We start from the raw sequence: 27224 nt of genomic DNA, 5'->3' as shown, positions 1-27224 counted from the left end.
CATCACCTCTCATTCCTCATCACTTTAGATGATCAGTAATGCAGAGTGAAAACGCTGTCAGATTTCTAATTGCTTTGTAATGGGCTTGAAACAGGGAAATCATTAAAGGCAAACAATCTGTCATTTGTCTGGTACTTTAACTATCTATCACACCAAAAAACTCATTAAATAAATTGCTAATGAGCTACAAAAGACTGTACTCATAGTGCTCCTCAGCAGATTAAAAAGTAATAGTGTGGATTGCTAACCATATTTTTAAAACTATGATATTTCCTGGAAATTCGTCAGAAAACAGCTATTTCAGCTGTGTGCTTTCATCATTCTGGCACGGGCTCCATCAGTGCTGAAAGCCCATTAGCAAAGGAGACCTGTTTTCATCCATCTCTGATGATTAAACTGCAGGGTTGCGAGTTGAAGCTGCAATGCTAAATGTGTTTATCACTAGTAAACTGGTGAAAGCGGTAACAAATAGTACCATAGCAACCATATGCCGAGGAAAAGAACAGAGTTTAAAATATGGGTTTTTTTAACTCCTTTGTGGAGTTGAACTGTGGAAGGTGCATTGCTGTCTTACTGAAACCAACTTGAATTCAACTACTGAGATTTATGCATCGTAACATTAAGGTCTATGTAATAACGACTGTTTTAAAACTTTGATGGTATTAACTAATACGACGATGTCTCCTAACATCACTGTGGGCTGTTTCACAGAAGAAACAAACCATTTATTTAAATCTGCATGTCTTTTTTCATTCAATGTTTAATGATGCTGCTTAAGGACAAAGGAACAAACAAATAAAAACCTAGGAAAGCTTTCTTGTTTCCGTGGTGCAGATGCAGTTTATTTTAGAGGAACAGATCAGTAAGGGAGGTAATAGTGCTACCACTCACACGTCCACCTTACTAATGATAAAACAAATGTGGGTTTCATTTCCCATTATAAAAGATAAGTCATATTAATAACACGAGCATCTTCTACACACGCACACCTATTCAGATGCAGTTGTATTTTAAACCAGGTGCTGCAGTCAATATGCACTGGTGAATTCCAAACTAACTCCAAAAGGTTCCCTAACACCCTGGCAACATCTTCATTATACTCTCTAATTGACTTAAACAGACTTCATATCAACTATTTAACACATTTTAACCCACAAATTAACACCCCTTGATCATTCAGATTAACCTTTCTTCCATGAGTCAATTACATGACAAAAATGGACTTTTTCTAAAAAGTAAAAACAGAGAAGGAAGAATGCTATAAAAAGCAGCATATACCTGAATTTTCTCACCTGCTCGAAAGTGATTACCTTGTGTTGTAGGGAATCTTGCAAGTATGGAGAAGCCAGAGTGGTGACAAGAAAAGACAGAAATGTAAAAGCATAAGATGCTGAAAATAAGTTGGCTTGTACTATGATGGGTGAAGATGGTTTAAGGACAGTATCTCTAATGGGTTGTAGAATGGTTAAAACAGAGGTAAGAAGAAGACAGGAACAAAAACCCCAGGTAAGATAAAGACTACCCAAGAATTTAAAACACAGATACAACAGAGATAAACAAGAGTAGCAGGTGTGGTTACCAAATGTACTTCCCATTCTGTCACTCTCCTACTAAGTACATGGCTCTGTGCAAACCCCGAATGGTCATTGATAATGTTGGTGAGGTGAAACGAGACTAGAGCAAGTTTAGCAAACTTAGGAAGAAACAAAAGCTGGCTTAGAAAGGAAGGGTAGAACTGTTGTTCCAGTCTGCGGCCTATTACTACAACGAAATACTGGAGACAACCAACTTAAAGAGAAGGAGCATTTGTTTAAGCACAGTGTTTAAGTTCCAAGTCTGTAGCAGGGTGGGGCATCATGGACAGAGGAAACTACCCCCTGTGTAGCAGCTGAGAAGCAGAATGATGTACAGAAAAGAGCAGAGTAGACAAGAGTCCCAGTATTGTCTTCACAGACATGCCCCTAGTCACTGCCCCATCTCCTTGGTAGCAGCAGGAGCTGGGGCACAAATCTATTACCATATGGGACATTGAGGTGTGTGATAGAAATTATAGCAGTCATTCATTAGATTGACTTAAATATTGTATAAGCTTTTGTGGCAATCATCCAAGAAGAAAAATAAAGTGTCTCTCATTCTTGTCACATATTTCTCCCTCCCTTTAACGTTATTACTTAAAGTCGGACACATCCACACATCTTTATGACTTAGTTTCATCTTGGTTTAAAACTTTCACTAACTCAGTTTGTTCTGCTTTGCTCATGTCAGTTAGTAATGAAGCATCCCTCATCGGGTGCTTGCAGTTAGTTCCGCTGATTTTTTTCTATATCTGTCTGGCAAGATGAATAAGATGCAGCCAACACTGTCTAGTATCACTCTGTGTGATTCACAGAGCAAACAAACTATCTGTAGACTGGGTGAGTGGGTGAAGGCTCCTTATGTGCCATATTATTGCTTTTAAGATCTCATCGCTCCCTAATTCTTGGTGGCTTGCCTATCTTCCCAGAAAGGTTTTAGTTTGCTTTAGATGCAGCTGCCTAATTTCAGAACATAACCATAATACTTAGAGCACCTGTGGCAATTATTTGTAATCCTAAACCATCATAAATAAACACAAGGAAACTTAGAGTTGGTAAGGAAATACCTTAAAAAGGGTAAATAAATATAAGTCAAGAAATGAATAATTAAGACAGGTATACATACTGTTGCTGTGGCTTGGGTAGGGAAGTGGAGCCTACTAGGAAGTCCGTGGCTATCTCGCTCTGTTACACAGTCTCTCCCATTGTCAGCTGGCACCCACTCCTACATGAAAACCCAAAGCAATAGTCTACAGGATTTTGACCTACAATGTACAAAACCATGAGCCAAAAGAAATCCTTGTGCTTTATTCATTAATTGCTGTTTTCCACTGTAGTGACAGAAGCTAACACAACCATCTGTACAATGAGAAGCATGGTTTTCTAGTATCATATCAAATTATGAGTTTAATTAGTGTTTGATGGGCCTTCACTTATGGGCAGATTAGTATTAATGTGATAAAATGAGTAATGGAGTAATTTTTGGCTACTGCTACAATTTAGGGTTTTAGGTCTTTCATAAAATTATCTCTTTGTGTATCTATAACATTTGACCACCATCTTGTATCAGACATTTAATATATACCTACTGTTTTCATATTACCTGTGGATGACATGAATCAAGAGGGTTTTGCTGATGATTTTAGTTTAATCTGAAGCCAAACTGAAAGACTAATTCAGCAAACAGTTAGGTGTGGCTTTGTTCTTTCTAATTCAGTAGTTTCTGGTATTCAAAGGCCCCTGAAAAGCTGCTCTGAGTGTTTGCTGCTATATTAAAACTAAGGAGCAAATATTTTTACTAGTAATAGTAATAACCCACCTTTGCTAAGAACTTACTGATTTCAGGCACAATGATTTCACTGAAGTCCTACAACAGCTTTATAAAGGAGGCATTACACATGCAATTATTGACAGAGGAATAAAGCAGGTTACAGAGGGATTAACCCTTGGAGTTCTCACAGCCAGGAAGAGGCAGAATCTGAGCTGAAGCTGTGCAGTGTGACTGCAGGTTTCGTGTCCTTAACTGTCATATAGTTTATGTTTCCTTTAAAAATATTTTATATTTATTCTATTCTTAATTAATTGCAAGTTTATGTGAGTGTTGTCCTCAGAGGTTGGATCCCTCCGGAGTTGGAATCACAAGTGATTTGAGCTATGCAGGGAATTAAATTCAGATCCACTATGAAAGCAGTTATATACTTTTAAGCACAGAGCCATCATACCAACTCAATAGTTTATATTTATGCTATATCCATTTCACATATAATGGATAAGCTTGCTTCTGGGGCAAAAGGTGGTAAGAAACAAACTTATTTTAGAAACTCATTGGAAACCACAGTGATCCAAGGCTTTCCCTAGGTGTGAGGAGGAACTAAAGCCAGGAACATGCTCGGCAGAGCCAGTGATGGTTTGGGGCCAGAGCCTTGAGAGTTTTTCCTTGAGGCTCTGATTATGGAGAAGGAACATAGTTTCTTGTCTAAAACCATGAATATGTTTGGCAAAGCCAGTGATAGCCCTGGGATGGGTCTTAGAGGAGCTGAGGCTTTCCCGAGAAATCAACTATCCCCACTCAGCAAAAGGCTATGGTTATCACCCCCAAGGTCCTTGTGATACACTTGAGATAGCCTGTGTTCCCTTAACACTGCTTGATTAGCTTCCTGCTGACCTTATGCTATTGTATGATAGCTTTCCACTGAGTGTGTCCTATTCCCCTTAAAACCATATATAAGATGTTGTATTTCTTAATCTTGCTTGGTATGAGGCATAGATTGTGTAAGACCTCCTGACACCAGATTTCCTATCTTTTTAATCTTCTTATCTCCTTGATCCATTTGGCCCTGGGACCCTGTCACTGAAGTATGGTCTAGATCAGAAACTCATCAGTAGAAGTTGGAAAGGTGAGGCAAGACCCAGTGCTCAGCTTGTCAAATGAGAAAGGTTTCCTCCTCCAGAAGGCTGGCAATCCAACCTGGGAACAGTTAGAAAGCACACCTCTAGAGACAACAATGCAGTATGGGATTGGAAGAGTACAAATGAGTATTTTATACAACTTGCTATGGAAGTAGGAAGAACTACTTCCTAAAGATTCAACTACGATAGAAGGTAAAATAATGCCAGAATAAAAGGTTAGGACTATAAGATGGAGATAATACTCAGAATGTAAAGTCAGTGCTGCCAACTCTGACAGCCTGATATGGTCCTCAGGTCCCACATGGACGAAGAAGTAGGCTGACACTCTTAAGTTGTACTCTGAAATCTAGCACATGCTGTGGCATACCCACACACATACAAATGCTGACTCAATAAAAATTAATGCAATTGAAAAAGAGTTACGACTTCACTCTCCAGACCTGCTTTGCCCAGTGTGACAGCCATTAATGATACGAAGCTATGGAAAACTGAAAATGAGTAGGCCAAGAGAGGTGCTGATTTACACGACGCCCAAGTATAATGAAAATATTCTGGATGTCAACTATAATATCTTCAAATGCACACACAGCTTGCATTTGGGGTTTACTGTATTTCTATTGAGTGAGGTTGTTCTAAAATGGAGATTAATGACTAATGATCCATGTAACAGTCACCTTGAGGAGTTAATTCAAATGTCAATGGTTTTCGATGAACTAAATACAACAACAGAAATAAGTTGTTACAGGAGAGATGAGTCTGATCAAATATATTTTCAGAAACAGAACAAGCAGATTCAATGTTTCAAGTGTTTGGATATATATCCAAGCAAATTACCCATAAACCATCTTTGAAAAGGAGAAAGTTAAAGAGACAATGTATATATTTGGTGATATTAATTAAATATTGACAGTTTATATTAATTAAAGACACCTTGGAGATAAAGCAAAACGTTTATTTGCTTTAGTGCAGCAAACTAAAGTTCTTGGAGATAAAAATAAAAAGCATTTGGGAGTGCCTATGAAAATATCAAGGAAAGTGGCTGAATAAACACAATAACCTGACGGAATAGTATATCAAAACTTTTGTTCCAAAACCTGGACTTCTTTAACATATCTCTGTATACAGAGAAGGGTCAAAAAGGATGATTTGAGGGCTAGAAGAGTTAAATAGGGGCTTTCTTATAATATTGTCTAGGGAGAGATCCACAATACTAGTTCTGTTGCTTTGTGTATGTTGGTAGGCCCACACAGACAGTTTTCTAAGTCCAGGACTGAAGGCTAGATTCTTTCACTGTTAGTATAATGATCTTTGATTTAAACATGACAACATCCATTGGAGAACTTAATCTGTGCTTTTATAGTTCTGTTTTAAAGTCAACTGTATAATTCTGCAATTCATCATTTGTTCTGACATGCTCATAACATTAAATAATTTATCTTATTAGAATAATTCCAACTTATTTTTTTTACCTTCCGTGCTTCTTGAATTGATATTTGGAAGAAAAAGGACTAAAGAGAAAGCACATGTAAGAAAGTAGCAACACAAAACCACTTTCCATCCCCAAGGGAGATCATATCAAGGTCTCAAAACTAAGATGAGTCTCATCTCCAGACACAATGAAAAGAAAAGATCAAGGCAAAGTAAGAAACACAGAGAAGAGGTAATTTAAGGAAAGGGGGAAGAGAGAGAGAGAGAGAGAGAGAGAGAGAGAGAGAGAGAGAGAGAGAGAGAGAGAACAGTACACTCAAAATCGTTCAATTGGAATGAACCCTACTTAAATAATTCAGAAATGGCAGTTCCTATTCTGTTAAGAATGATGGTTTGCAACCCCATAGGAAGAACAATACCAACCAACCAACCAGACCCCCAGAGCTCCTAGGGACTAAACCACCAACCAAAGAGTACACATGGAGGGATCCATGGTTCCAGCTGCATATGTAGCAGAGGATGGCATTGTCTGGCATGAGTAGGAGGTGAGGCCCTTGGTCCCATGAAGGCTTGCCTCCTCAGTGTAGGGAAATGCCAGGTTGTTGAGGTGGGAGTGGGTGGGAGGGAGGGAGAGTATCCTCATAGAAGCAGTGGGAGAGGGATGGGAGATGGAGAACCGAGAAAGGGATAAATCATAAAATATCCAATAAGAAAAGAAAACAGAGATTAAGGGGGAAAAGAATGCTTGTTCTACACCTGTATAATTATATATCTGACCTTTATCTTTGATTTATTTCCTCATTTACAAAGTAGTTCTAGCAACACCTTCCGTAGCTGTCTCACTGGGATGAAGTGAAAGTGACAGAGAGATAGTAAATGGGAAAGGATTTGCATCTTTAAGAATATTTTAAGTCAGTTGCTCAGGTCTAACGGAAATGATTGGCATAATTTGTTAGCCATTCTCATCCTTATCACCAACTCCCCGCCCCCAGTATAAACAAATAGAACCAGAGTTGCTCAAGGTAAGGTAAGAGGAACCTGGGACGAAGGTGCACCTTAGGAGATGTGGAGGGATGCAACAATCGTAGTGCCGGGACCAAGGGAGAATTAGAGCAAAATGGAGAAAGGCATTTCTTCACTATTCCTCTCACTGTTGACAGAAACCTCAGAAACCCGGACGAGTTACCATAGCGACCGCGTCAGGGCAGGGGGCGGGGCCCTTCAGATTTGTGCATCAATAACTAGGGCGCGACTGGAAACGAACTCCCTCTGTACTCCGACTTCCGGCGGAAAAGAAAGTGAGTTCCGCGCTCCGTACTGCCGCGGCTGCAAGTGGACTCCTACCCCAGTGTGGAACGTGGTAAGTCGGACGCTGTGTGGAGCCAGGGAAGGCTTCAGCGGGGGAAGCCTGGGTTGAGCGGACTGTGGCTGCTTTATGGTGAGCTTGTTTCTAAAGCCCGGAGGACTGTGGCATCCTGGAGTGCTCAGCTTCAGAACAGCGTCTTTACAGGCTGTGGGGATGGATCTTTGCTCTAGCAAGAGGACTCCCTTCTCCCCAACTGTGCTGTCATTTTGTGCGTCTTTATGTTTAATCTAGAAGAAAGAAGTGAACCAGGGAAATTCAGGGGCTGTGTATTGTCATTCCATTTCTTTTATCTATTCGTTTCATAAATACTTATTAAGCTGTAGTGTGTTTAATGAGCACCTATATGACCGTTTTGCCATTGGATGGTAAGAAATACCTTCTTAGAAGCCCATCCATCACCCAGGCTCATTATTAAATTCTCTTTTTATGACATTGTAAATTTATTTAAGTGATACGCATACACCATGAAATATCTAATAGGTTTTCTGTATCTTTATATCCTTGTATCCTTGTACATGGCATTTATGGGACATTTTAAATGGAAATATAGACTTTCTTGGGCTTGCATTATGATTACAATTTACTCAAGTAATAAAGAATTTAGGAAGGAATATTTCTTTATTCTGATTGTAATGAATTGCTGTAACATTTGTGCTGCAGGGTATCAGAGAAGGCCCCCTTCTGGTTTGAAGGACGCTGATGGCTTTTGAGCAGACAGTCAAAAAGGATTGGTATAGCATTCTAGGGGCAGACCCATCTGCAGATGTGTCAGACCTAAAACAAAAGTATCAGAAACTCATATTACTGGTAAGTCTTTTCTTTCAGATTTGAAATCGTGGTGGGGAAAACAGTTCTGTTGTGTTAAGCTTCAAAATATTTCTATCAATAGGAATCTAAATATTTGTTTGTTCATTTGAAAGTTTTTGCAGTAGAGAAACACAGTTTTGATTTAGGTGTGGAATAGCATGGTGGTGACTGAGTTAGAATTCCCTGACTCTGTCACTCTCAGAACCTGGATCGCTTTATTCATCTCAGCTAATTTTGACTGAAATAATCCACATTAAGTCTCTAAAACGGTTTTTATTTAAAACTAGCCATACTATTGAGCACTTGAAATGTGTTCTTTTGTGTGTAAAATTGTAACGTGTTTATAGACTGTTCACTATATTTTGATGACTTGGTAAGAATAAGAACATAAAAGTCTAAATTTTTTTACACCAGTTATATATTAAAATGATAATAGTTTCTAATTACTGGCTGTTGAATAGCATACATGTGCTTGTTTTGCATATAATACTACAATTCTAAGTAATATTTTTAGTCTTTGAGAGTTTCATACAATTTTGATTTGTCTCCATTTCCCTTCTCCCAGCTTCTCACAGACATAATTCCAACTCCCTACCAACCCAATTTTGAGTTCCCCTCCCTACCTCCTCAACCCATTGAGTGCAGTTTGTGTTGCCCAGATACTCTTAGGTGTGGGGCCTGCCTTGTGTATGGTCCATCTGCCAGGGGTCAGACCCTCAAAGAAAACTGACCTCTCTGTCTGCAGTTATCAGATGCCAATAGTTACTCATCTGGACGTGGGACTTTGTGCCCACTTCGTCCCATCCATGCTGGCATTTATATATCAAAATGTTACTTAATATTGCTTGTGTTTAACATGTATTGGAGCATTTATTTAATAGTCTAGATTATATTTCTGTTGGATAGTGATAATATAAGCCTTTTAAAGTTGCTTTCACTGTTAATTATTTGCTTTTTAAAAATCAATTGTGGGACATAAATTATGTAGAACTTTTGAATTGCTGTCTTTTGATTAAGCAACGAGAAGGTTCCATGTGGCCCTATTTGTCAGGACTAAAGTGCATGTCCAATTTATATGCACATTAACAATATATGGGGTCTAACTTATGTCTGTCCAGTACTAAGCTGTACCCCAGTATAGAAGTTTTTTACTTTTATGAAATAATAGACATTTGGCTTGTTATTTTATATTTGTTGCTTTGTATGTCTTCTCTGATGTCATGAAAATATTCTTCTGTGTCTTCTAGAAGCTATATAGTTTGTTTTACTGATAGACCCATACCTTTTATGTAGACCAAGATTGGTGGTTAGATCTTTATTTTTCTCAATATGGAAATGCAGTTCCTCCAGCATCATTTGCTGAAAATGTATTTTTTCTTCATTAGCCTGTGTTGGCAGTATAGGTCTATTTCTAAGTACTATTTGAAATTCATTCTCCTTGAGTGTGTTTTTGTTTGCTTTCATTCTTTTTAAAGTGTGTGTACATGTGCATATGCATATGCGTGTGTGTAGATCAGAAAACAACAGGAGAGACTCAATTGGGTCATGTGGGTCCTGGAGATAAAGCACAAGTCCTTGAGTGTGGTGGTGAATACTTTTACCCACTGAGCCGTCTTGCTAGCCCGTGCTCACATTTCTATAGAAACTTTAGAATCAGCTTGTAAAATTCCAACAAAGCAGTTTTGGCTCAGTCTTAATACAATTTCATTAATATATATCCATTCTAGCAAAATTGATACCTTACTAGTATTGACTTTGCTTATAGGAATATAATATATTCTTCCACCTACAGACTTAAACCGTTTTTAATTTATCTCAGCAGTATTTATCACTTTTAATATAGAGACTGTGCTAGTGCAGTAGGCTTCGTGGGAGCCTCAACTTTTTTATTCTTCAGCCCTCTAATTTACAAAAGCAAAGGAAGACTTATGAGTTGATGTGTTTCTCTGTGCTTTTACCAATAGGCTAATAGTAATGGTTCTGAAGATATTTGGCTTTTTGTTCTCGAGTATTCCTATCTGAATTTGAATGTGCCATTTTCTCCTCTCCCATCTTGTTAACCCCACTTCTGTCAGCTGTTGTTCCATTTTTAAATTCTGTGGGAAAACTGTTCCCCAAAGATGGCTTTACTACATTTCTCCAGTTCCTTTCTTCCATCAGGAGGCTCTGCCTCTTTTCCTCTACTGCAATTACTGTTGTCCAGGACCACCACCAACATCTTCCTTGCTGAAAGCAGCAATCAATTATGAAACACCATATTGGTTTATTACTCAGATGGCCAAGCCCTAGTTTTCCCAGAAGAATTCTGGTTTGTGCCTACTATTCTGGCATAGTTAATACCACTCCCTTCAGGTACCGAAGTCTCTTAGTTTAAATCACAACCTGATTAGCAGCATTTGATCTAGCTTATCACACTTTCACCTTTCCTTCATTGTTTTTACTTGTATTCCAGGGCACGGTATTTTTCTGAGGTGTCTCCTGTTAAAAACCATCTCTGGAATGTTGTAGGCATACAGTAAATATTTAATAAATGTAGACAACTTTGTATTTTAATAGTCTGTCACCAAGTTTTTGCTTTTTTTATTTTGTCATTTTTATTTTCTACCTATTTATTTAATTTTTATTTTTGAGAGGTTTCTTTCTATTATTTCAGCAATACATTGTCTTTTAAAAATTAATTAAAGTTTTCTTTTTCTTCCTTCCTTCCCTTCCTCCCTCCCTCCATCCTTCCTTTTTGTTCAGTACAGCATTTTTCCTAGACCCTAACACAGTGACTAATAGTCCTGAACTCAGATCCTCATTAGTCTTCACGTACACAGTAAAATGCTATTTTTCTATTTTTGTTGGAAAGAGTAGATACCTGGCCTTGTGATGAGGAAGGATACTGGGGAACCAATTAATTTTGTTAAAGTTTCAAACAGACAGCTTGCTTTGTTCTGGCCCACAACTTCATTCCTAGAGATGGCTTTATGAGTGAGTTCATACACTCTTGCACTTGAGGCTTATGTCTTAGTTTTCTGAATTAGATACTGTGTCAGTCAGCATTCCGTTACCAGAGCAAGTAACTTATAGAGAGAAATGGTTTATTTCACCTCATGGTTTTATATGTTCTGATCCATGATCATTAGATCCACTGCTTTTGGACTTGTGCTGGGGCAGCTTATGGTAGAGCAAAGTTATTTATCAATGAGCGCAAGGAAAAAGAGAAAGAGACCAGGCTTCCACAATTACTTTCAAGGGCACCTCTAAGGACCTTAAGGCCTCATTTAGACCCTACCAGCCTGTCGAAGGTCCCATCACTCCCTGATGTCACTGACAAGGGGACCAAGCATTTGTTTTACCACACTGGTCTCTGAAGAGACTCCTGATCAGAATGTTAGCAGGTACCATTTACAGTCAGTTTTCACATCTAAGCACCAACCAGGTCCAACCCTGCTTAGCTTCTGAGATCTGTTGAGACTGTGTGATATACAAAGCATTATGATCATAAACTATGATCAATTTTCCATCCCAGTTTTTGGTGTTTTTCTCTTCAGTATGCATTCTTGTGTATTCCTGCTCTTCATTTTATGTATCCATATTTCTCTAATTCCACTGCTGTTATAATAGTGTAATTTGGTGAGGAAACATGGGTGTGTGTGTGTGTATGTGTGTGTGTGTGTGTGTGTGTGTGTAAATTTGCTGTTTATTAGAGGCTGTGAGCTATTTTCTTTTCCTCTTGGGGGCAGATACTCCTCCTTGGTACTTTTACTATCCTTGTCTAGTTTGACCTACTTGCTGCCTGACCTGAGTAACTCTCACTAGTTGCTTGAAAATGTTTTTACAATCTTCAGCTCCCCATGTGCACCCTTTCTCATGGTCCCCTATCCATCATCCTACAGAAAACAGTCTTTTTGACTGAAATATTTTAGAATATTTTAAAGTCACATGGAAATGTCAAATGCCCAGTTACCCTAAAGATATTTCTTTTATACAGTATTTAGTCTCTTGCCAAATGATTTACCACACAAAATAAAACAATTAGCATTTCCTAGCAGTGTTTTATCAGTGTTTATTTATAAAAGCGATTGCTTCTTCTTGAAAGTCAACTCTAAACTATGTTTCATTTCTCATGGATCACAGTTTTAATAATAACCTGTTGCTTTAAAATCATCTAGGACCTGGAAATATTAGTTTTAATATTCCTGCATAGCTTATATTTATATGTATAAAAATTTCTATTTTCTGAAGATAAAGCTTTAATGAAAATTGGGGTCTCTTTCTGTTGACACTGATAATATTACAGGACACCTTTCAATTGGAATAGAATTGCTGTGTCAGAAAATTACATGCTGCTGGTAGAGCATGTCCCATAATCTTAAGGAAAACCCATGTCACTTGAGGCTGAAGTGTTGGTGATAATCTTAGTGTTGTAAGGATACAAAATATAATTTTGTATTTATGTATGTATTTAGAGGCTTTTTTGATTATAATGTCTATATTATCTCTAAGCTCCTTATGTAATTCATTTCATGCCTTGAAAGAGAAGCTATCCAGAGTACCAGTGTTCTATCAAAATGGAAAGAGCACATTGGTGTAGGGAGCGAAGAACAACTCTTTAAATGTACTTGTGAGTACATCACAAAGGAAGTGGTCTCGCTTACAGGGTATGTATTTGGGAGTTAAGAGAAACTTAACAACAGGAGCCAACTGTTGCTCCTGGAGTTGCTATGGAGGCTAAGGAAAGAAATCGGGATCCAGGGCAGCTTTTTCAAAATTAGTACTGGACAATGCTAATCTTACTTATTCTGTGACCATGGCCTTCATGAGCACCTTCTGACAGCTGACAGTCACTTGCAGGAGAAGACGCACCTGGTTCTGTTGGTGCACACAGAGGCCTGGCTGTGGAAAAGTACACACAGTCTGAGGAAGGTACTTCTACTTTAATGTGACCAAGAGTTGAGTCTCTCACAGGGCAGAGGAGAGGATACTTAGTGTTATGGTGGCTCACGTGGTGTGAAGATACTCTCTAATCCAGCAGTGTTAGAGGAGGGATATGAAGAGGCAATGCTATTATCACAGGTCTAAGTTTGCTGTGGGGAATTATATTTCTGGTACAAGGCTGAGTGTGGTCTCTTTTGCTTTCGAGCGCACAATCTCTTTTACCCTTCTGCCAGGGATGATCAGCAGAGCACCCTTAAGGCACAGGCCACTTGCAGGACTGTAAGACATGAAGCTGTGTTCTCTACAGATCACCTGGTTTCAGCTAATCTGTCAGGACCGTACACAATGAACCAAGAAACTGAGCAGCCCAGTACTGTGAGCTATTGCTGTGTGAACAAATTCAGTGACAGATAACCTATCCTCCACCTTAAACCCAACATCCTAAAACTTGTTTTTAAGCTGGTTTAAGTAAGCTGGTTAAGGTGATAACTTGTTTTGTTAGTTTTTGAGACAGGAATTTTAGCCCAAATTAGGCTGGAACTTTCTTTGTATCCCAAGCTTTCATTGAACTCTAAGCAATTGTCCTGTCTTAGCCTCCTGGGTGCTGGGATTTCAACTTTAAGCTGATGAACTGGAGCATATGGGTTCTCTGAGGCATCGAGGCTGCTCACTGGTATTGGTGTTGTCAGTTCCTTTATCCTTCCCAGGACACGGCTTAACTGAAATACCATGACCACTCTTCAGAAGCACAGAAGCTGTTCTAATCACGATGCTTCCAAGAGTTCTTTTAAGTTGGAATATAGGAATTTGTTGTTTTCCATACTGAAGATAGGGGCCTCGATCATGCTTTCAGGTACTGTACTTTGTGCTGTGTACGGCCAGCCTGAAGCTGTGTTTTGTTAATCTCTTCAGTGAGACTACCTCCTATGTAAATCACAATATTTGAAGTTGGTTTCTTAAAATATAATATTCCTTATTGATAATAGGCAAAAGTAATCTTAGATGAGACACAGATGCACAGGTTTTTTAAAAAATAGTTATGTCTACAAAACTTATATAAATTGTGATTAAAGATATTTATCATTTAGTTTTTATATATAATCTGTGGTTTGTATTACAGCACATAATTGGTTTGGGGATGGGACTAGGTAATAATAGAGGTAAACAACAGTTTACCAAAAAACAAAACAAGACTAGTAATAGTTGGAGAATGTGAAGCAGAAGTCTAGCAGGTGGCATGGGACTGTTGATGTCTGAGTCTCTAGTCTGCACTTGGGGCTCAGAAGCTGCCTTCACACACCCTAATAGTTAACCTTTATTAAACTGTGGGAAATAAGATAGCTAAGACATCAGCCTGCACTTAGAAGGCAGCTGGGTTTTATTCTTTGAGGTCAGAACAGTTTTAAACTTTGCTTTTATTTGTATGTGGTAGTTTAAAACTTTCTGTGAGCATCTAGTAGTGTATTTGTAGGCATGGCAGAGATATTGAATAGTGTGTGACTTTATCATAAATAGATATGCACTTATACTGTGTGGTTCTTTGAAAGAAAATGTGATCATGTCATATTTCAGCAGGAAATATGATCTTAATGTGTGAGTAAAATAAAGGAACGGCCATAGTGTGTTTTGGAGATATTATGGCTATCATGTGCTACTGTGCTACTGGGAAAACAGTTTGTGTTTCTCTAAATTGAAAAGGGAAGGCTAACATCTCAAAGGTAATTAGTGATTATTGACTAAATTCAGCATGTGAGCCATGTTGGCTAATTTTATGTCAACCTGGCATAAGCTAGAGTTATTTGGGAAGAAGGAATCTCAATCGAGAAAATGCCTATACTATTAGCCTGTAGGCAAGTATGTCAAACACTGATTAATTAATTAATGAATTTTAATTATTGATGGAGGAGGGCCCAGACCACTGTGATGGCGCTACCCTTGGGCAGTTGGTCCTGAGTTGGATACGAAGACAGGCTGACCATGGGAAACAAGCCAGAAAGCAGCACTCCTCCATGGCCTCTGCATCAGTGTCTGCCTTTTGTCTTCAGTTCTTACTCTGACTTCACTGGATGTGTAGACTTCAGCTATGAAATGAAATAAACCCTTTCCTCCCAAGTTGCTTTTGGTCATGTGTATTATCGTAGAAAAGAAAAGTAACTAAGACATGAGTATTGCAAAGATGTCTACTTGGCAGATAGATGTGCATTTATTTCAGAGGCTATTTTAAAGGATACCAGTACAAGGCCAGATAAAGAGGTCATAGGGTGAGATGTGGAAGGCCTCAAATTCAGGACCTTTCATCCCCATGGATTTAGAGTAAAGCTCCCTTGCAATGTGTGAATATATTCTTGGTCACTCACCTAGATCTTTCCAAATCCTCATCCTTCATGGATGCATTCTTATGTAGGAATGACTGATGAAATCATGGACTCTGCCATAAGTGATCAACTCACCTCAGGCCATGGTTGGCCTTCCTGGTGACCAGACCACCCTGACTACCTACAAGGTCTCAGCCAGCATTCTCCTCACTAGCCTACAAAGACAATCCGTCTCACTGCTGAGTTCCAAGAGCAAGATTTCTCCTTAAATCATAGCATCACAGGTTGCATTCATAAGATGTGAATTTTTAATCCTCACACATCTACCTCCCAAGACTGGTGTTTCAGAGTTTCATGGCTCCACCATGCCTAGCTTAGCTATCCTGTTTTCTGTTCCATTAACCCATTTTCTCTTAGTCTTTGATGCATCTGTCTTGAGTCAAATGGGTTTATGAAAAAGTGAAGACAGGAACGCAAACAGGTTAAGAACCTGGAGACAGGAACTGATGCAGAGGCCGTGGAGGGGTGGTGCTTACTGGCTTGCTACTTGTGGCTTACTTGGCCTGCTTTCATATAACATCCAAGATCACCAATCCAGGGATGGTGCCACCAAAATGAGCTTGACCCTTCCCCATCAATCATTACAACCTTATCTTATGGAGACATTTTTTAAATTGAGGTTCCCTCCTCTCAGTTGATTTTAGCTTATGTCAAGTTCACATAAAACTATCTAACACATTCAATATTTTTAAAAGTTTTCAGCATCCTTAGCCATTCAGGGGATGCATATTAAGATTCCATAACTGTAGCTAGAAGGGCTAGCTACACAAAAATCACAAAAACAAATGACAGCAGATGCTGATGAAGATAGGGGGGAAAGAGGAACCCTTATTCATTGCTGATGTGCATGTAAACTAGTATAGCCATTAGAGAAATCAGTGGAGGCTCTTCAAAAAATTAAAAATAGAGCTATCACATGACCTGACTGTACCACTCCCAGGCATTGAGCTACAGGACTATAGATCTACCTACCAAGGTAGCTGCAAATTCATGTTAATTGCCGCATTATTCACAACAGCCAGGGAATGGAACCAACCCAGATATTCATCAACAGATACATGGATAATAGGTAGTGGAATTTTATCTCTAAAATCTGTAAAGAAAAATGAATGATAAAGCTTGCTGGCAAAATGGATGTATCTGAAAGGTAAGGTGACAGATTCAGGAATACAAAAATATCTTACGTTCTTTCTCATGTGTGGATTATATGGAGGAGATAGGGCATTAAGACATGTGGAATAAAAAGTAGTAAGGAGGCCACTAGCTTTGAGAGAAGAGTACAGAGCAGTCTGGGTGGGAGAGAAAAGGGAGAGTATTTTGTTTTGAAAATACCAAGTGAAACCTAATTCTTTGTATTAGGAATAAATGGTTGTCTCAGTTTTATCTGGACTCTATAGCTGTATTTTTGGGGGAAGATTGGTTTAAATAGCTCACCTGTCATCATTGGCAGTGGAAACTTCTCCCCGTTCTTGCCCACTCCTCCTCTTCTGTTCGGGTAAAGTACAATTTTGAGAGCTGTTCTGAAGATACCCTGTAGTCAAAAACTCTTCTGCCTTCTATGATCTGTGGGTAAGCTGGACCTTGCCGGAATTCTGGGGAGCATAGCCTGTTTTTCCTTGCCTATGCTTGTGGCTACTTCAGCCAAAGTAAATTCTCTAGAGGCAGAAATTCTATCCACTCATTTTTCTGTTCTTGGTGGCACCCGCTTCTTGCACTCTCCAGAGCGGTTGGCTTCTTGACTACTCTGTACAGTGGTACCACTGTTCCCCATTTTCTGTTATTCCTCTCAGGTTCAGTGATCATGGTAGGTTTTTCTTGACCCCTGTGAGCCTAAGACCAGCATGTGAAGTGACTTAACCTTTGGCAGTCTTTGATCCTATCGTTATTCTAACCTGTGCTCAGAAAGCCAGCTGTCATAACTCACCCATGCCTGGGACAGATTTTGTTTTTTGTTTTGTTTTTGAAGCAAAGCTATATTCTCTCATGCAGATAAAGTGGAGTTTTAAATAGAGGTGAGCCTTAGCATCTTAAGATGCTTCATTTTAATCTTAGTTCACTCAAACCATTTAAAGTTCCATTCAGTCATTCTCTGTGTGCCTTGCAGTTCTTTTGTGTATAACTCTGAAGACTGTCTTACTTACTTGCTGTGCTGTTTTTGTAGTGTCTCATTGACCAGGATATCCAGGATATCCTCTCTCTTGCTAATCTTCTTTTTTTTTTTAAATTTTTATCAGATATATTTCTTTACTTCAATTTCAAATGTTATTCCCCTTTCCGGTTTCCTGTCCACAAGTCCCCATCCCATCCCATCCCCCTCCCCCCATACAGGTATTCCCCCCATACATCCCCTTACTGCCCCCCCCCCCCCGATATTCCCCTGCCCTAGGTGTCCAACTTTGGCAGGACCAAGAGCTTTGTCTTCCACTGGTGCTCCAGCAAGGCTATTCTCTGCTACATATGCAGTTGGAGCCCTGGGTCAGTCCATGTATAGTCTTTCAGTAGTGGTTTAGTCCCTGGAAGCTCTGGTTGGTTGGCATTGTTGTTCTTATGGGGTTGCAAACTCCTTCAACTCCTTCAATACTTCCTCTAATTCCCCCCAAGGGGGCCCTGTTCTCAGTTCAGTGGTTTGCTGCTAGCATTGACCTCTGTATTGGACATGCTCTGGATGTGTCTCTCAGGAGAGTTCTATATCTGGTCCCTTTCAGCATGCATTTTCTAGCTTCATCAATCTTACCTAGTTTTGGTAGCTGAATGGACATTCCTTGAGTCGCTGCTCTAAATTTTGCTTCCATATCCCCTCCTATGGATATTTTTTCCCCTTTTAAGAAGGAGTGGGAGCATCTGCATTTTGGTCATCCTTCTTCTTGAGCTTCCTGTGGTCTGTGAATTGCATCTTGGGTAATTCGAACTTTGGCTAATATCCACTTATCAATGAGTGCGTACCAAGTGTGTTTTTCTGTTGTTGAATAACCTCACTCAGGATGATATTTTCTAGTTTATTCCATTTGCCTATGAATTTCATGAAGTCATTGTTTTTGATAGCTGAGTAGTACTCCATTGTGTAGATGTACCACATTTTTTTAATCCATTCCTCTGTTGAAGGGCGTCTGGGTTCTTTCCATCTTCTGGCTATTATAAATAAGGTTGCTATGAACATAGTGGAGCATGTGTCTTTGTTATATGTTGGAGCATCTTTTGAGTATATGCCCAGGAGAGGTATAGCTGGGTTCTTGCTAATCTTCTACAGCTCCTCCACAGACTGATACTATCTTTATTACAAAGCTCCCCTGACAAAATGAGCAGTTTCCATTCTATTAACTGAGCACCCCATCTTAACCATTACTTTATAAATGATCATTCCCATGCCTGTTCTTTTCCAGAAGACAGTGAGACTCTTCCAGGCAGGGATCTCTCCTTTGTCTTATTGGCTGGCACAGTATCTGAGTTGTAGTGAGGTGGTAAATAGGTGTCTTTTGAAGAGTAACCTTTGGGTTGGAAACTTTAACATAGATTACATTTTTTTCTAAGCCACAAAACCTTGGAAAATTATGCCTGTTTTTGAAAACTTCTGTTGTATTTGTTAGTTGTTATACAAAACAATGAACTGTTGACTTTCTTTAAACAATATTTTACTAAGCATTAGGTGGCAGTAGTGTGTTAGACTTTACCTTTGGATTTTTTCCCCCCTTCTGGCTTTCATAATGCTACTGTGGTATAAAAGTATAAAGGACACCTGTGTAGTCCTTCTATTCGTAGTGTTTGTAACATGGTCTTATTTGAGGCAGGTAGACGTCTTGGAGCTGAAGGAACAAGAGTTGAGCGCATCTCCAAACCTCACTCACATTGATTAAAGAGTCACTCCACTCCCACAGAGGTTTAAGCCCTCCTGCACCGACTGGCTAATGACTCCTTTATGATAACTGATTTGCCATAATGAAAATCAGAAGCGGTCTAGAGGGCATGTGTTTTCTTCATGTTCTAGTTGTACTATCGAGTCTCTATATCCATATTAAGGTCACTTACTCGTTAAGTGAGTCCCATTTTAGGTATATTTCTCTTATCATTGAGTGGAAAGGGATTAAGTATTATCACCAGCACTTGTCTTATGTGTTTAATTCCACATCAAGTTTGAATGTATATGTATTAAAATGTATATGTATTAAATGCCAGTGCTTTTTACATACATTTAATTTTCATGATAGCTTCCTAAGGCCAGTAAAATTAAATAATCAGAAATTAGAGTTAAGGAAGCTATGCATTTTGGATCCACAAAAACATTTCTTCAAAAGAAAGAAACAGGAAGATGTTTAGAACTGACTTGGGTGGGAATGGCAGTGTTCATCAACCACAGTTCTCTGCTTTTCTTTCTCAAGGGCGAGGCACTTGGGGGAATTCAAGCCAGTATGCACGTTCATTAATATGGCAGAATGATCAATTACCAGAAGAAGAGCAGGAGCGCTTTGACAGAGCACACCATCTAATTAGTACTGTGTGGCCTTGGTGGTTGCCAACAGCCTCAGGTTGCTCCAGGAGAGCAGCACTGGGAGGGTTGGTGTCTGTACATCACCACTCTTTACTTTGCATGGGCGACTTTAGCTTAGGGTCAGTGTTCACATCCTTAATTATACCAAAAACAAAAGGAAAGAAGCTAGAGAACAGGGAGAGTCAGCAGTGTCCTAGTGGTGATCCTTGGAGGAGGCTGGAGGTCAGTGTTTACTTTAAAATTTTAACTCTAGCTGTTCAAAGTGTCCTGAGAGGTTAGCCTTCTATCCTGGTTTCTGATTACTGTGAATCTGGTTTCCACAAGCCCACCTATAGTACTTCCTTTGAAAAATACATATACCATGAATAATGCAAGCTTTGCTTTCTTCAGCCTCTTCCTCTTTTTTCCTGATGTGCAAAATCCTCTGTTCCCCAGCTTTCCTTCTCCCCTCTAATCCTTTCTTTAAAAGACACTTTCTCTTCCCCTTCCTCTGCCTGCTTTTCCTGCTTGCCCCCCCCCCTTCCTCCTTTTCTCTTCTTTTAAATCTTCCTCTTTGTTACAGCTACCGGTCACTATCTCAAAAACCAACTCTAATTTGGTCTCAAAGGCCATTAGTGTTGTAATGATGTGTTGGAGAAGTTTTAAAATGTCAGGTAGATTAAGTAGTGTCTTTAAAAACATCCATGATGCTAAGATCTAAGATGGCTTTTCTAGAGGCCCTAGAGCCTGGTCCTGCAGCCATGTATATATCCTGTTCAGTTGATCTGTCCATGTGGCCAAGTCCTCACACTGAAGCCTCACTCTCAGGCTTATTCTGAGGGCTGAGGAAGGATGGGAAATGTCAGATTCTATCAGAATTAAAATCAAAATGCTATTCCTCACAATCCTCTAATAAGGGTTGCTGATGTGTTTCACAGCCAGACCATGTAAGATATACCACACACAACAGCTCTCGCCTTAAAGGGGATAGGAGTTTATTCTGGAGTCAAACACAAAGAGCCCAGGAACACAGACTTATGCAACAGCAGCAGTTACCTTTCAGCCTTTTGGCTGGTGGAAACTAGAGTTTTTTCAACTTAATACATTTCAAACTATTTTTATCTGTTAGTTTTAGGATGTTAAGTTTGTGACAGGGTTGGGAAAGGAATGTCTGACTATTTGAGGTTAGGGAGCTAAAAGTAGCACAAGTTAAATTGTGTTTCGGTTCTGGACCTGCAACATTCCAACTTCTTCATAGTCATTGAAGTTCTTATCAGTTAACCTACAATTTTCCTTTATAGGCATCATATGGTATTAGCTGCATACACACACACACACACACACACACACACACACACACACACATACACACGCACATGCACACACACACGCATGCACACACACACACCCACACACACACGCACACACACATACACGCACACACATGCACGCAACACACACGCACGCATACACACACATGCACACGCACACAAATATACAAACAAAACATAAACATATATACATATATAATAAACACACATATTTATACACACATAAACATATACACAAAACACACACATATCTCACATCAAATTTGAATGTTTCTATTAATAATATATGTATCATATATTATATCCTTTTACATTCTCAGTTATTCTCAGTATTTCCAAAGAAACTGAGAAAGGTGTATTTTTTATACAAATCACAATCTTCTTTTTGGTTAATTAGTATGTGCATATACATGCTTGCTAGTATATGTGTTTCTGTGTGTGTGTATGTTTCCTGTCCTGCATAGGCAAATCCACAAAGACAAGAAGTAATCTAGTAGTTGGTGAGGAGAAGGGAACAGGAATAAGAAGGGTTTCCTTTAAATAGGATGAAGATTTTCTGAAGTTAATGGTGTAATGTAAAGCTCTGTTAGATATCTCCAAAAACATTGAGTTGGATGGGTAAGGTAGAAGGTGTATGAATTATATTTCAACAAACAAGTTAGGCCCATGCTCTAAAGCTTTGTGATTCAGCAGAAAACTGAAAATGAGTTTGTAGCCAGGCCTGGTAGTGTATGCTTGTGGTCTCGGTGTTTAGGAGATAAGAGACAGGCGGATTAGGAATTCAAAGCCAGCTTGGACTACATGACAGCCTGTCTCAAAAACAAAAATGAAGAAAAATCATAAGAGGAGTGCTACTTTTTTTTGTTTTTTTTTTTTTTTTTTTTTTTTTGAGACAAGGTTTCTCTGTGTAGTCCTGACTGTCCTGGAGCTTATTCTGTAGACCTCAAACTCAAAGATCTGCCAGCCTCTGGAGAGAAAAATGAAAGAAGTTAAAATCTTAAAATGCTCTCTGAAGGGTAAAGATTATCTTGTACTGACCACTCAATGGTCACCACAAAAATAGATGACAAAACTTTCTATCCCAATGGAGTCTTGAATCCATGAAGCCTTCCAAGTACTGGAATTAAAGGTGTATGCCACCACTGCTCTGTGAGTAGTGCTATTTTTAATTTTTATTGATGTGTGTGTGTGTGTGTGTGTGTGTGTGTGTGTGTGTGTGTGTACGTCAACACAGGGTCTTTAAGGTCTCTGGAAGCATGAAGACAGCACTGTCTCTGCTCCTGAGACACAGCAAAGTGAAGTAGTAGTAATTATAGGAGACAGGAATTTGAATTAGATATACTTGGTTGTTATTAGAGACTACCATAGGCAATATTATTCCTCTGTAGACTTTTCATTTTGCTTTGGAATTGCTGTTAAAACAAAGTGAGATTTTTTTATCATCCCCCAGGTGACATACTTTTCTTCTTTCTACAATTCCTATATTATATTTTTATTATTTGTGTTTGTGTATGTATGCACACCCATTCCACAGTTCTCTCCTTCCATCATATGAGTCCCAGGGGTTGAATTTAGTTTGTCAGACATGGGTATGTCTAAGATGTTTAGCCGGGAGATATGGTGGTTTAGATTTTCAGGAACCTCTTTCAGTGGTTTGCCAGCGGCTGCACTGGTTTATATCTTCACCAGCTATGAATATTGGTTCCTCTGAACTCGGGACCTCTGGGAGAGCAGTCAGTGCTCTTAACTACGAGCCATCTTTCCAGCCCTGAAGTTCTTTATATAGTCTTTCTATAGGTTTTAATAGGCTGTGTGATTATAGTTTTCCCACTTGTAGGCTGTCTCTTTACTCAGGTGGTTGTTTTCTTTTCCATGAAGAAGCTTTTTAATTTCCTGGAGTCTCCGAGCTTTTAATACATACTTATCTTTCTCTAGAAGCATAGAATGATATTCCTAGGGCATCATTTAAATCTTATGCTGAGACTAAATGTTTCTGCATGTACTTTTTTTCCATCTTTATTAAATTGGGTATTTCTTATTTACATTTCAAATGTTATTCCATTTCCCAGTTTCCATGCCAACATCCCCCTAACCCCTCCCCCTCCATTCTATATGGGTGTTGCCCTCCCAATCCTCCCCCCATTACTGCCCTCCCCACAAGAATCCCGTTCACTGGGGATCCAGCCTTGGCAGGACCCAGGGCTTCCCCTTCCACTGGTGCTCTTACTAGGATATGCACTGCTAACTATGAGGTCAGAGTCCAGGATCAGTCCATGTATAGTCTTTGGGTAGTGGCTTAGTCCCTGGAAGCTCTGGTTGCTTGGCATTGTTGTTCATATGGGGTCTCAAGCCCCTTCAAGCTCTTCCAGTTCTTTCTCTGATTCCTTCAACGGGGGTCCCGTTCTCAGTTCAGTGGTTTGCTGCTGGCATTCGCCTATGAATTTGCCGTATTCTGGCTGTGTCTCTCAGGAGAGATCTACATCCAGTTCCTGTCAGCCTGCACTTCTTTGCTTCATCCATCTTGTCTAATTGGATGGCTGTATATGTATGGGCCACATGTGGGGCAGGCTCTGAATGGGCGTTCCTTCAGCCTCTGTTCTAAACTTTGCCTCCCTATTCCCTCTCAAGGGTATTCTTGTTCCCCTTTTAAAGAAGGAGTGAAGCATTTGCATTTTGGTCATCCTTCTTGAGTTTCATGTGTTGTGTGCATCTAGGGTAATTTGAGCATTTGGTCTAATATCCTCTTATCAGTGAGTGCATACCATGTGTGTTTTTCTGTGATTGGGTTACCTCACTCAGGATGATATTTTCCAGTTCCCTCCATTTGTCTGTGAATTCATAAAGTCATTGTTTTTGATAGCTGAGTAATATTCCACTGTGTAGATGTACCACATTTTCTGTATCCATTCCTCTGTTGAAGGGTCTCTGGGTTCTTTCTAGCTTCTGGATATTATAAATAAGGCTGCTATGAACATAGTGGAGCATGTGTCTTTGTTGGGGCATCTTTTGGGTATATGCCTGGGTCCTCAGGTAGTGCAATGTCCAATTTTCTGAGGAACCTCCAGACTGATTTCCAGAATGGTTGTACCAGTCTGCAATCCCACCAACAATGGAGGAGTGTTCCTCTTTCTCCACATCCTCGCCAGCATCTGCTGTCGCCAGAGTTTTTGATCTTAGCCATTCTGACTGGTGTGAGGTGGAATCCCAGGGTTGTTTTGATTTGCATTTCCCTTATGACTAAAGATGTTGAACATTTCTTTGGGTGTTTCTCAGCCATTCGGCATTCCTCAGCAGTGAATTCTTTGTTTAGCTCTGAACCCCATTTTTAATAGGGTTATTTGTCTCCCTGCAGTCTAACTTCTTGAGTTCTTTGTATATTTTGGATATAAGCCCGCTATCTGTTGTAGGATTGGTAAAGATCTTTTCCCAATCTGTTGGTTGCCGTTTTGTCCTAACAACAGTGTTCTTTGCCTTACAGAAGCTTTGCAGTTTTATGAGATCCCATTTGTCAATTCTTGATCTTAGAGCATAAGCCATTGGTATTTTGTTCAGGAAATTTTCTCCAGTGCCCATGTGTTCGAGATGCTTCCCCACTTTTTCTTTTATTATTTTGAGAGTGTCTGGTTTGATGTGGAGGTCCTTGATCCACTTGGACTTAAGGTGATAAGAATGGATCGATCTGCATTCTTCTACATGCTGACCTCCAGTTGAACCAGCACCATTTGCTGAAAATGCTAACTTTTTTCCATTGGATGGTTTTGGCTCCTTTGTCAAAAATCAAGTGACCATAGGTGTATGGGTTCATTTCTGGGTCTTCAATTCTTTTCCACTGATCTATCTGCCTGCTCTGTACCAACACCATACAGTTTTTATCACTATTTCCGTGTAATACTGCTTGAGTTCAGGGATAGTGATTCCCCCAGAAGTCCTTTTATTGTTGAGGATAGTTTTAGCTATCCTGGGTTTTTTGTTATTCCAGATGAATTTGCAGATTGTTCTGTCTAACTCTATGAAGAATTGGATTGGAACTTTAATGGGGATTCTGCATGTAATTTTTTAAAAAATTCTTCTTGGTTTTTTAGATGAGGTTTTACTGTGTAGTCCAGTCTAGCTTTGAGTTCACCATGGATCTTAAGGTAGCCTGGAATTCACTATATGTTAGCCCAAGCTGACAGTCATCTACTTAAGCTTCTCTGAGTACTGAAATTGAAACTTGGAGCCACCATGGCTCACTTTGAAGTGTATCTTAAATGTGCACTGGTGGCGTATTTGGATGTCACACACAGTCACCCTGAGCACAGTGAGCTTTCTTGTCTGCATTATTACAGGAATGCATTAGCTAGTGAGCTTTAGTACATCTTGGCTTTGGACTTTTCCTTGACTGTCTGGAACTCTGCCATATTGGAATAGTGTTTACGAACACATTATTAAGTCCTGGAAGGAGAAGATGATGCAGTTAAGACTTCCTTTCTTTTCCTCAGTTATAATAACAGATAGTTTAGGTGTCTAAATGCTAATAAATGATGAATATGGCATAAAGAAAAGTGTGAAGTAGACACCTAGTTCTCCTTGTTTACCCTAACATGCATGACATCTACCAGCTCTTTTCTCTAACCACATGGCAGAATCTGTTTTCTCTTCTGATAATGATCAGAAGACATGATTACCATGCTAACTGCAGCACAGTGGCTGGAGCTTCGCCCACCTACCCTTCCCTCCTTTTCTCCTTAGTTCTCTTGTCTCTCTTATGTCAAACACATAACAAACACAGTTAGATTACCATGACAGTGCATCCATGCATAACATGACAGTCCATCCATACATAACATGACAGTGTATCCATGCATAACATGACAGTGCATCCATACATAACATGACAGTGTATCCATGCATAACATGACAGTGCATCCATATATAACATGACAGTGCATCCATATATAACATGACAATGTATCTATATATAATATGACAATGTATCTATATATAACATGACAGTGCATCCATACATAACATGACAGTGCATCCTTTGCTAATGCCTACAGTTTAAAAAAAGTAAACTTACATACTTTGGATTTTAATGTGAATTAAAATTATCTAGCTTCATGTTACCATGATTTGGTATGTAGACTTGAATTAGCACCTTAAATAAAAAGTGAGGGTGCTGGTAAGATCTTGTGTTCCTTTGAGGTCTGTAAGGAAGTCAGTGGAAGAATGCGGCTGTGATATTATGGGGTTGTTATGCTGATCTTCACCATGTGTAATGCAACAAAGGCATGCCTGTTTGCCTGTTATATTGGAACTACTTGAAATAGAAAATGAGAAAATTTCTAGGGCTATCTTTGAAACTTAAATGTGTTCTGCAGTATGTTTGATCAAACTTTCATAGTAACACTGGTTGGCAAACTCTAGCTCGTGCTGTCAGATGGTCTCTTATGTACCTGAGCGTGAACAAAGTTACCATCAGACCATCCGTTCGTTATTGTAAGTAAAGTGTCCTAAACTTAATCTTTCTTCTTTTGTTTGTTGAAAGGCGTGTATGACATAAGAGAGACAAGAGAACTAAGGAGAAAAGGAGGGAAGGGTAGGTGGGCGAAGCTCCAGCCACTGTGCTGCAGTTAGCATTTCTCAGTTACAGAGAAGCTGGGCAGAAATCTTTGGTTTGGACTAAATAGTGTAAATACTGAAACATTACTAAAAGTTTCATAACAGTTAAAAAGCTCATATGAGAATGATGTTTAATGAATTTATATTAAACTGTTCTATTGAATTCCTTATAAATGTGGCCTAGAAACTGAATGTCAGCATTGAGAAGAAAGTGAAGTCTTTTCTAGTGAGATTGTGTAAAGTTGTGGCTGCGTAATTTCATAAGAAAACAGTCTTCATCCGTTTTTAAATTATATCTACATCCAAGCACATTGTGTAAGGAAGCCTTCCTTTGGGCGGGTTGTGCTCCCCTTTCAGGTCCTGCTGCTCTGCACGTACCGGTTTCTATTTGTGTTAGTCACCTTCTGTAGGTAAATTGTCCATGAGACCAGTGATTCCATAAGC

General features: G+C 39.3%; 1 protein-coding gene and 1 pseudogene across 5 annotated transcripts in view; one reads left to right on the top strand and one right to left on the bottom strand.

Annotated features, from left to right (window-relative positions):
* Dcdc1-ps1 (doublecortin domain containing 1, pseudogene 1) overlaps nt 1-7079 on the bottom strand; it is a 410625-nt pseudogene extending 403546 nt beyond the window's left edge. Inside the window, exon 1 of the transcript NR_175340.2 lies at nt 6968-7079. The product of NR_175340.2 is annotated as a doublecortin domain containing 1, pseudogene 1 (transcript). The remainder of the gene's footprint in view (nt 1-6967) is intronic.
* Nucleotides 7080-7130: 51 nt separating this feature from the next.
* Dnajc24 (DnaJ heat shock protein family (Hsp40) member C24) overlaps nt 7131-27224 on the top strand; it is a 35373-nt gene continuing 15279 nt past the window's right edge. Inside the window, exons 1-2 of one of the 4 annotated variants that reach the window (XM_006234654.5) lie at nt 7131-7272; nt 7939-8085. In XM_006234654.5, coding sequence (XP_006234716.1) covers nt 7978-8085 — 108 coding nt within the window. In that variant the 5' untranslated portion in view covers nt 7131-7272; nt 7939-7977. Of the gene's footprint in view, nt 7351-7938; nt 8086-27224 lie in introns of all 4 variants that reach the window. The other 3 variants (NM_001191853.1, XM_006234653.5, XM_063284154.1) reach the window with 3 other exon arrangements.

The sequence above is a fragment of the Rattus norvegicus genome, chromosome 3 (genome assembly GCF_036323735.1).
Source record: "Rattus norvegicus strain BN/NHsdMcwi chromosome 3, GRCr8, whole genome shotgun sequence".
NCBI classification, from domain to species: Eukaryota; Metazoa; Chordata; class Mammalia; order Rodentia; family Muridae; genus Rattus; species Rattus norvegicus.
The sequence above is the reverse complement of the archived record's forward strand: the minus strand, read 5'-3'. Positions and strand labels throughout refer to the sequence as shown.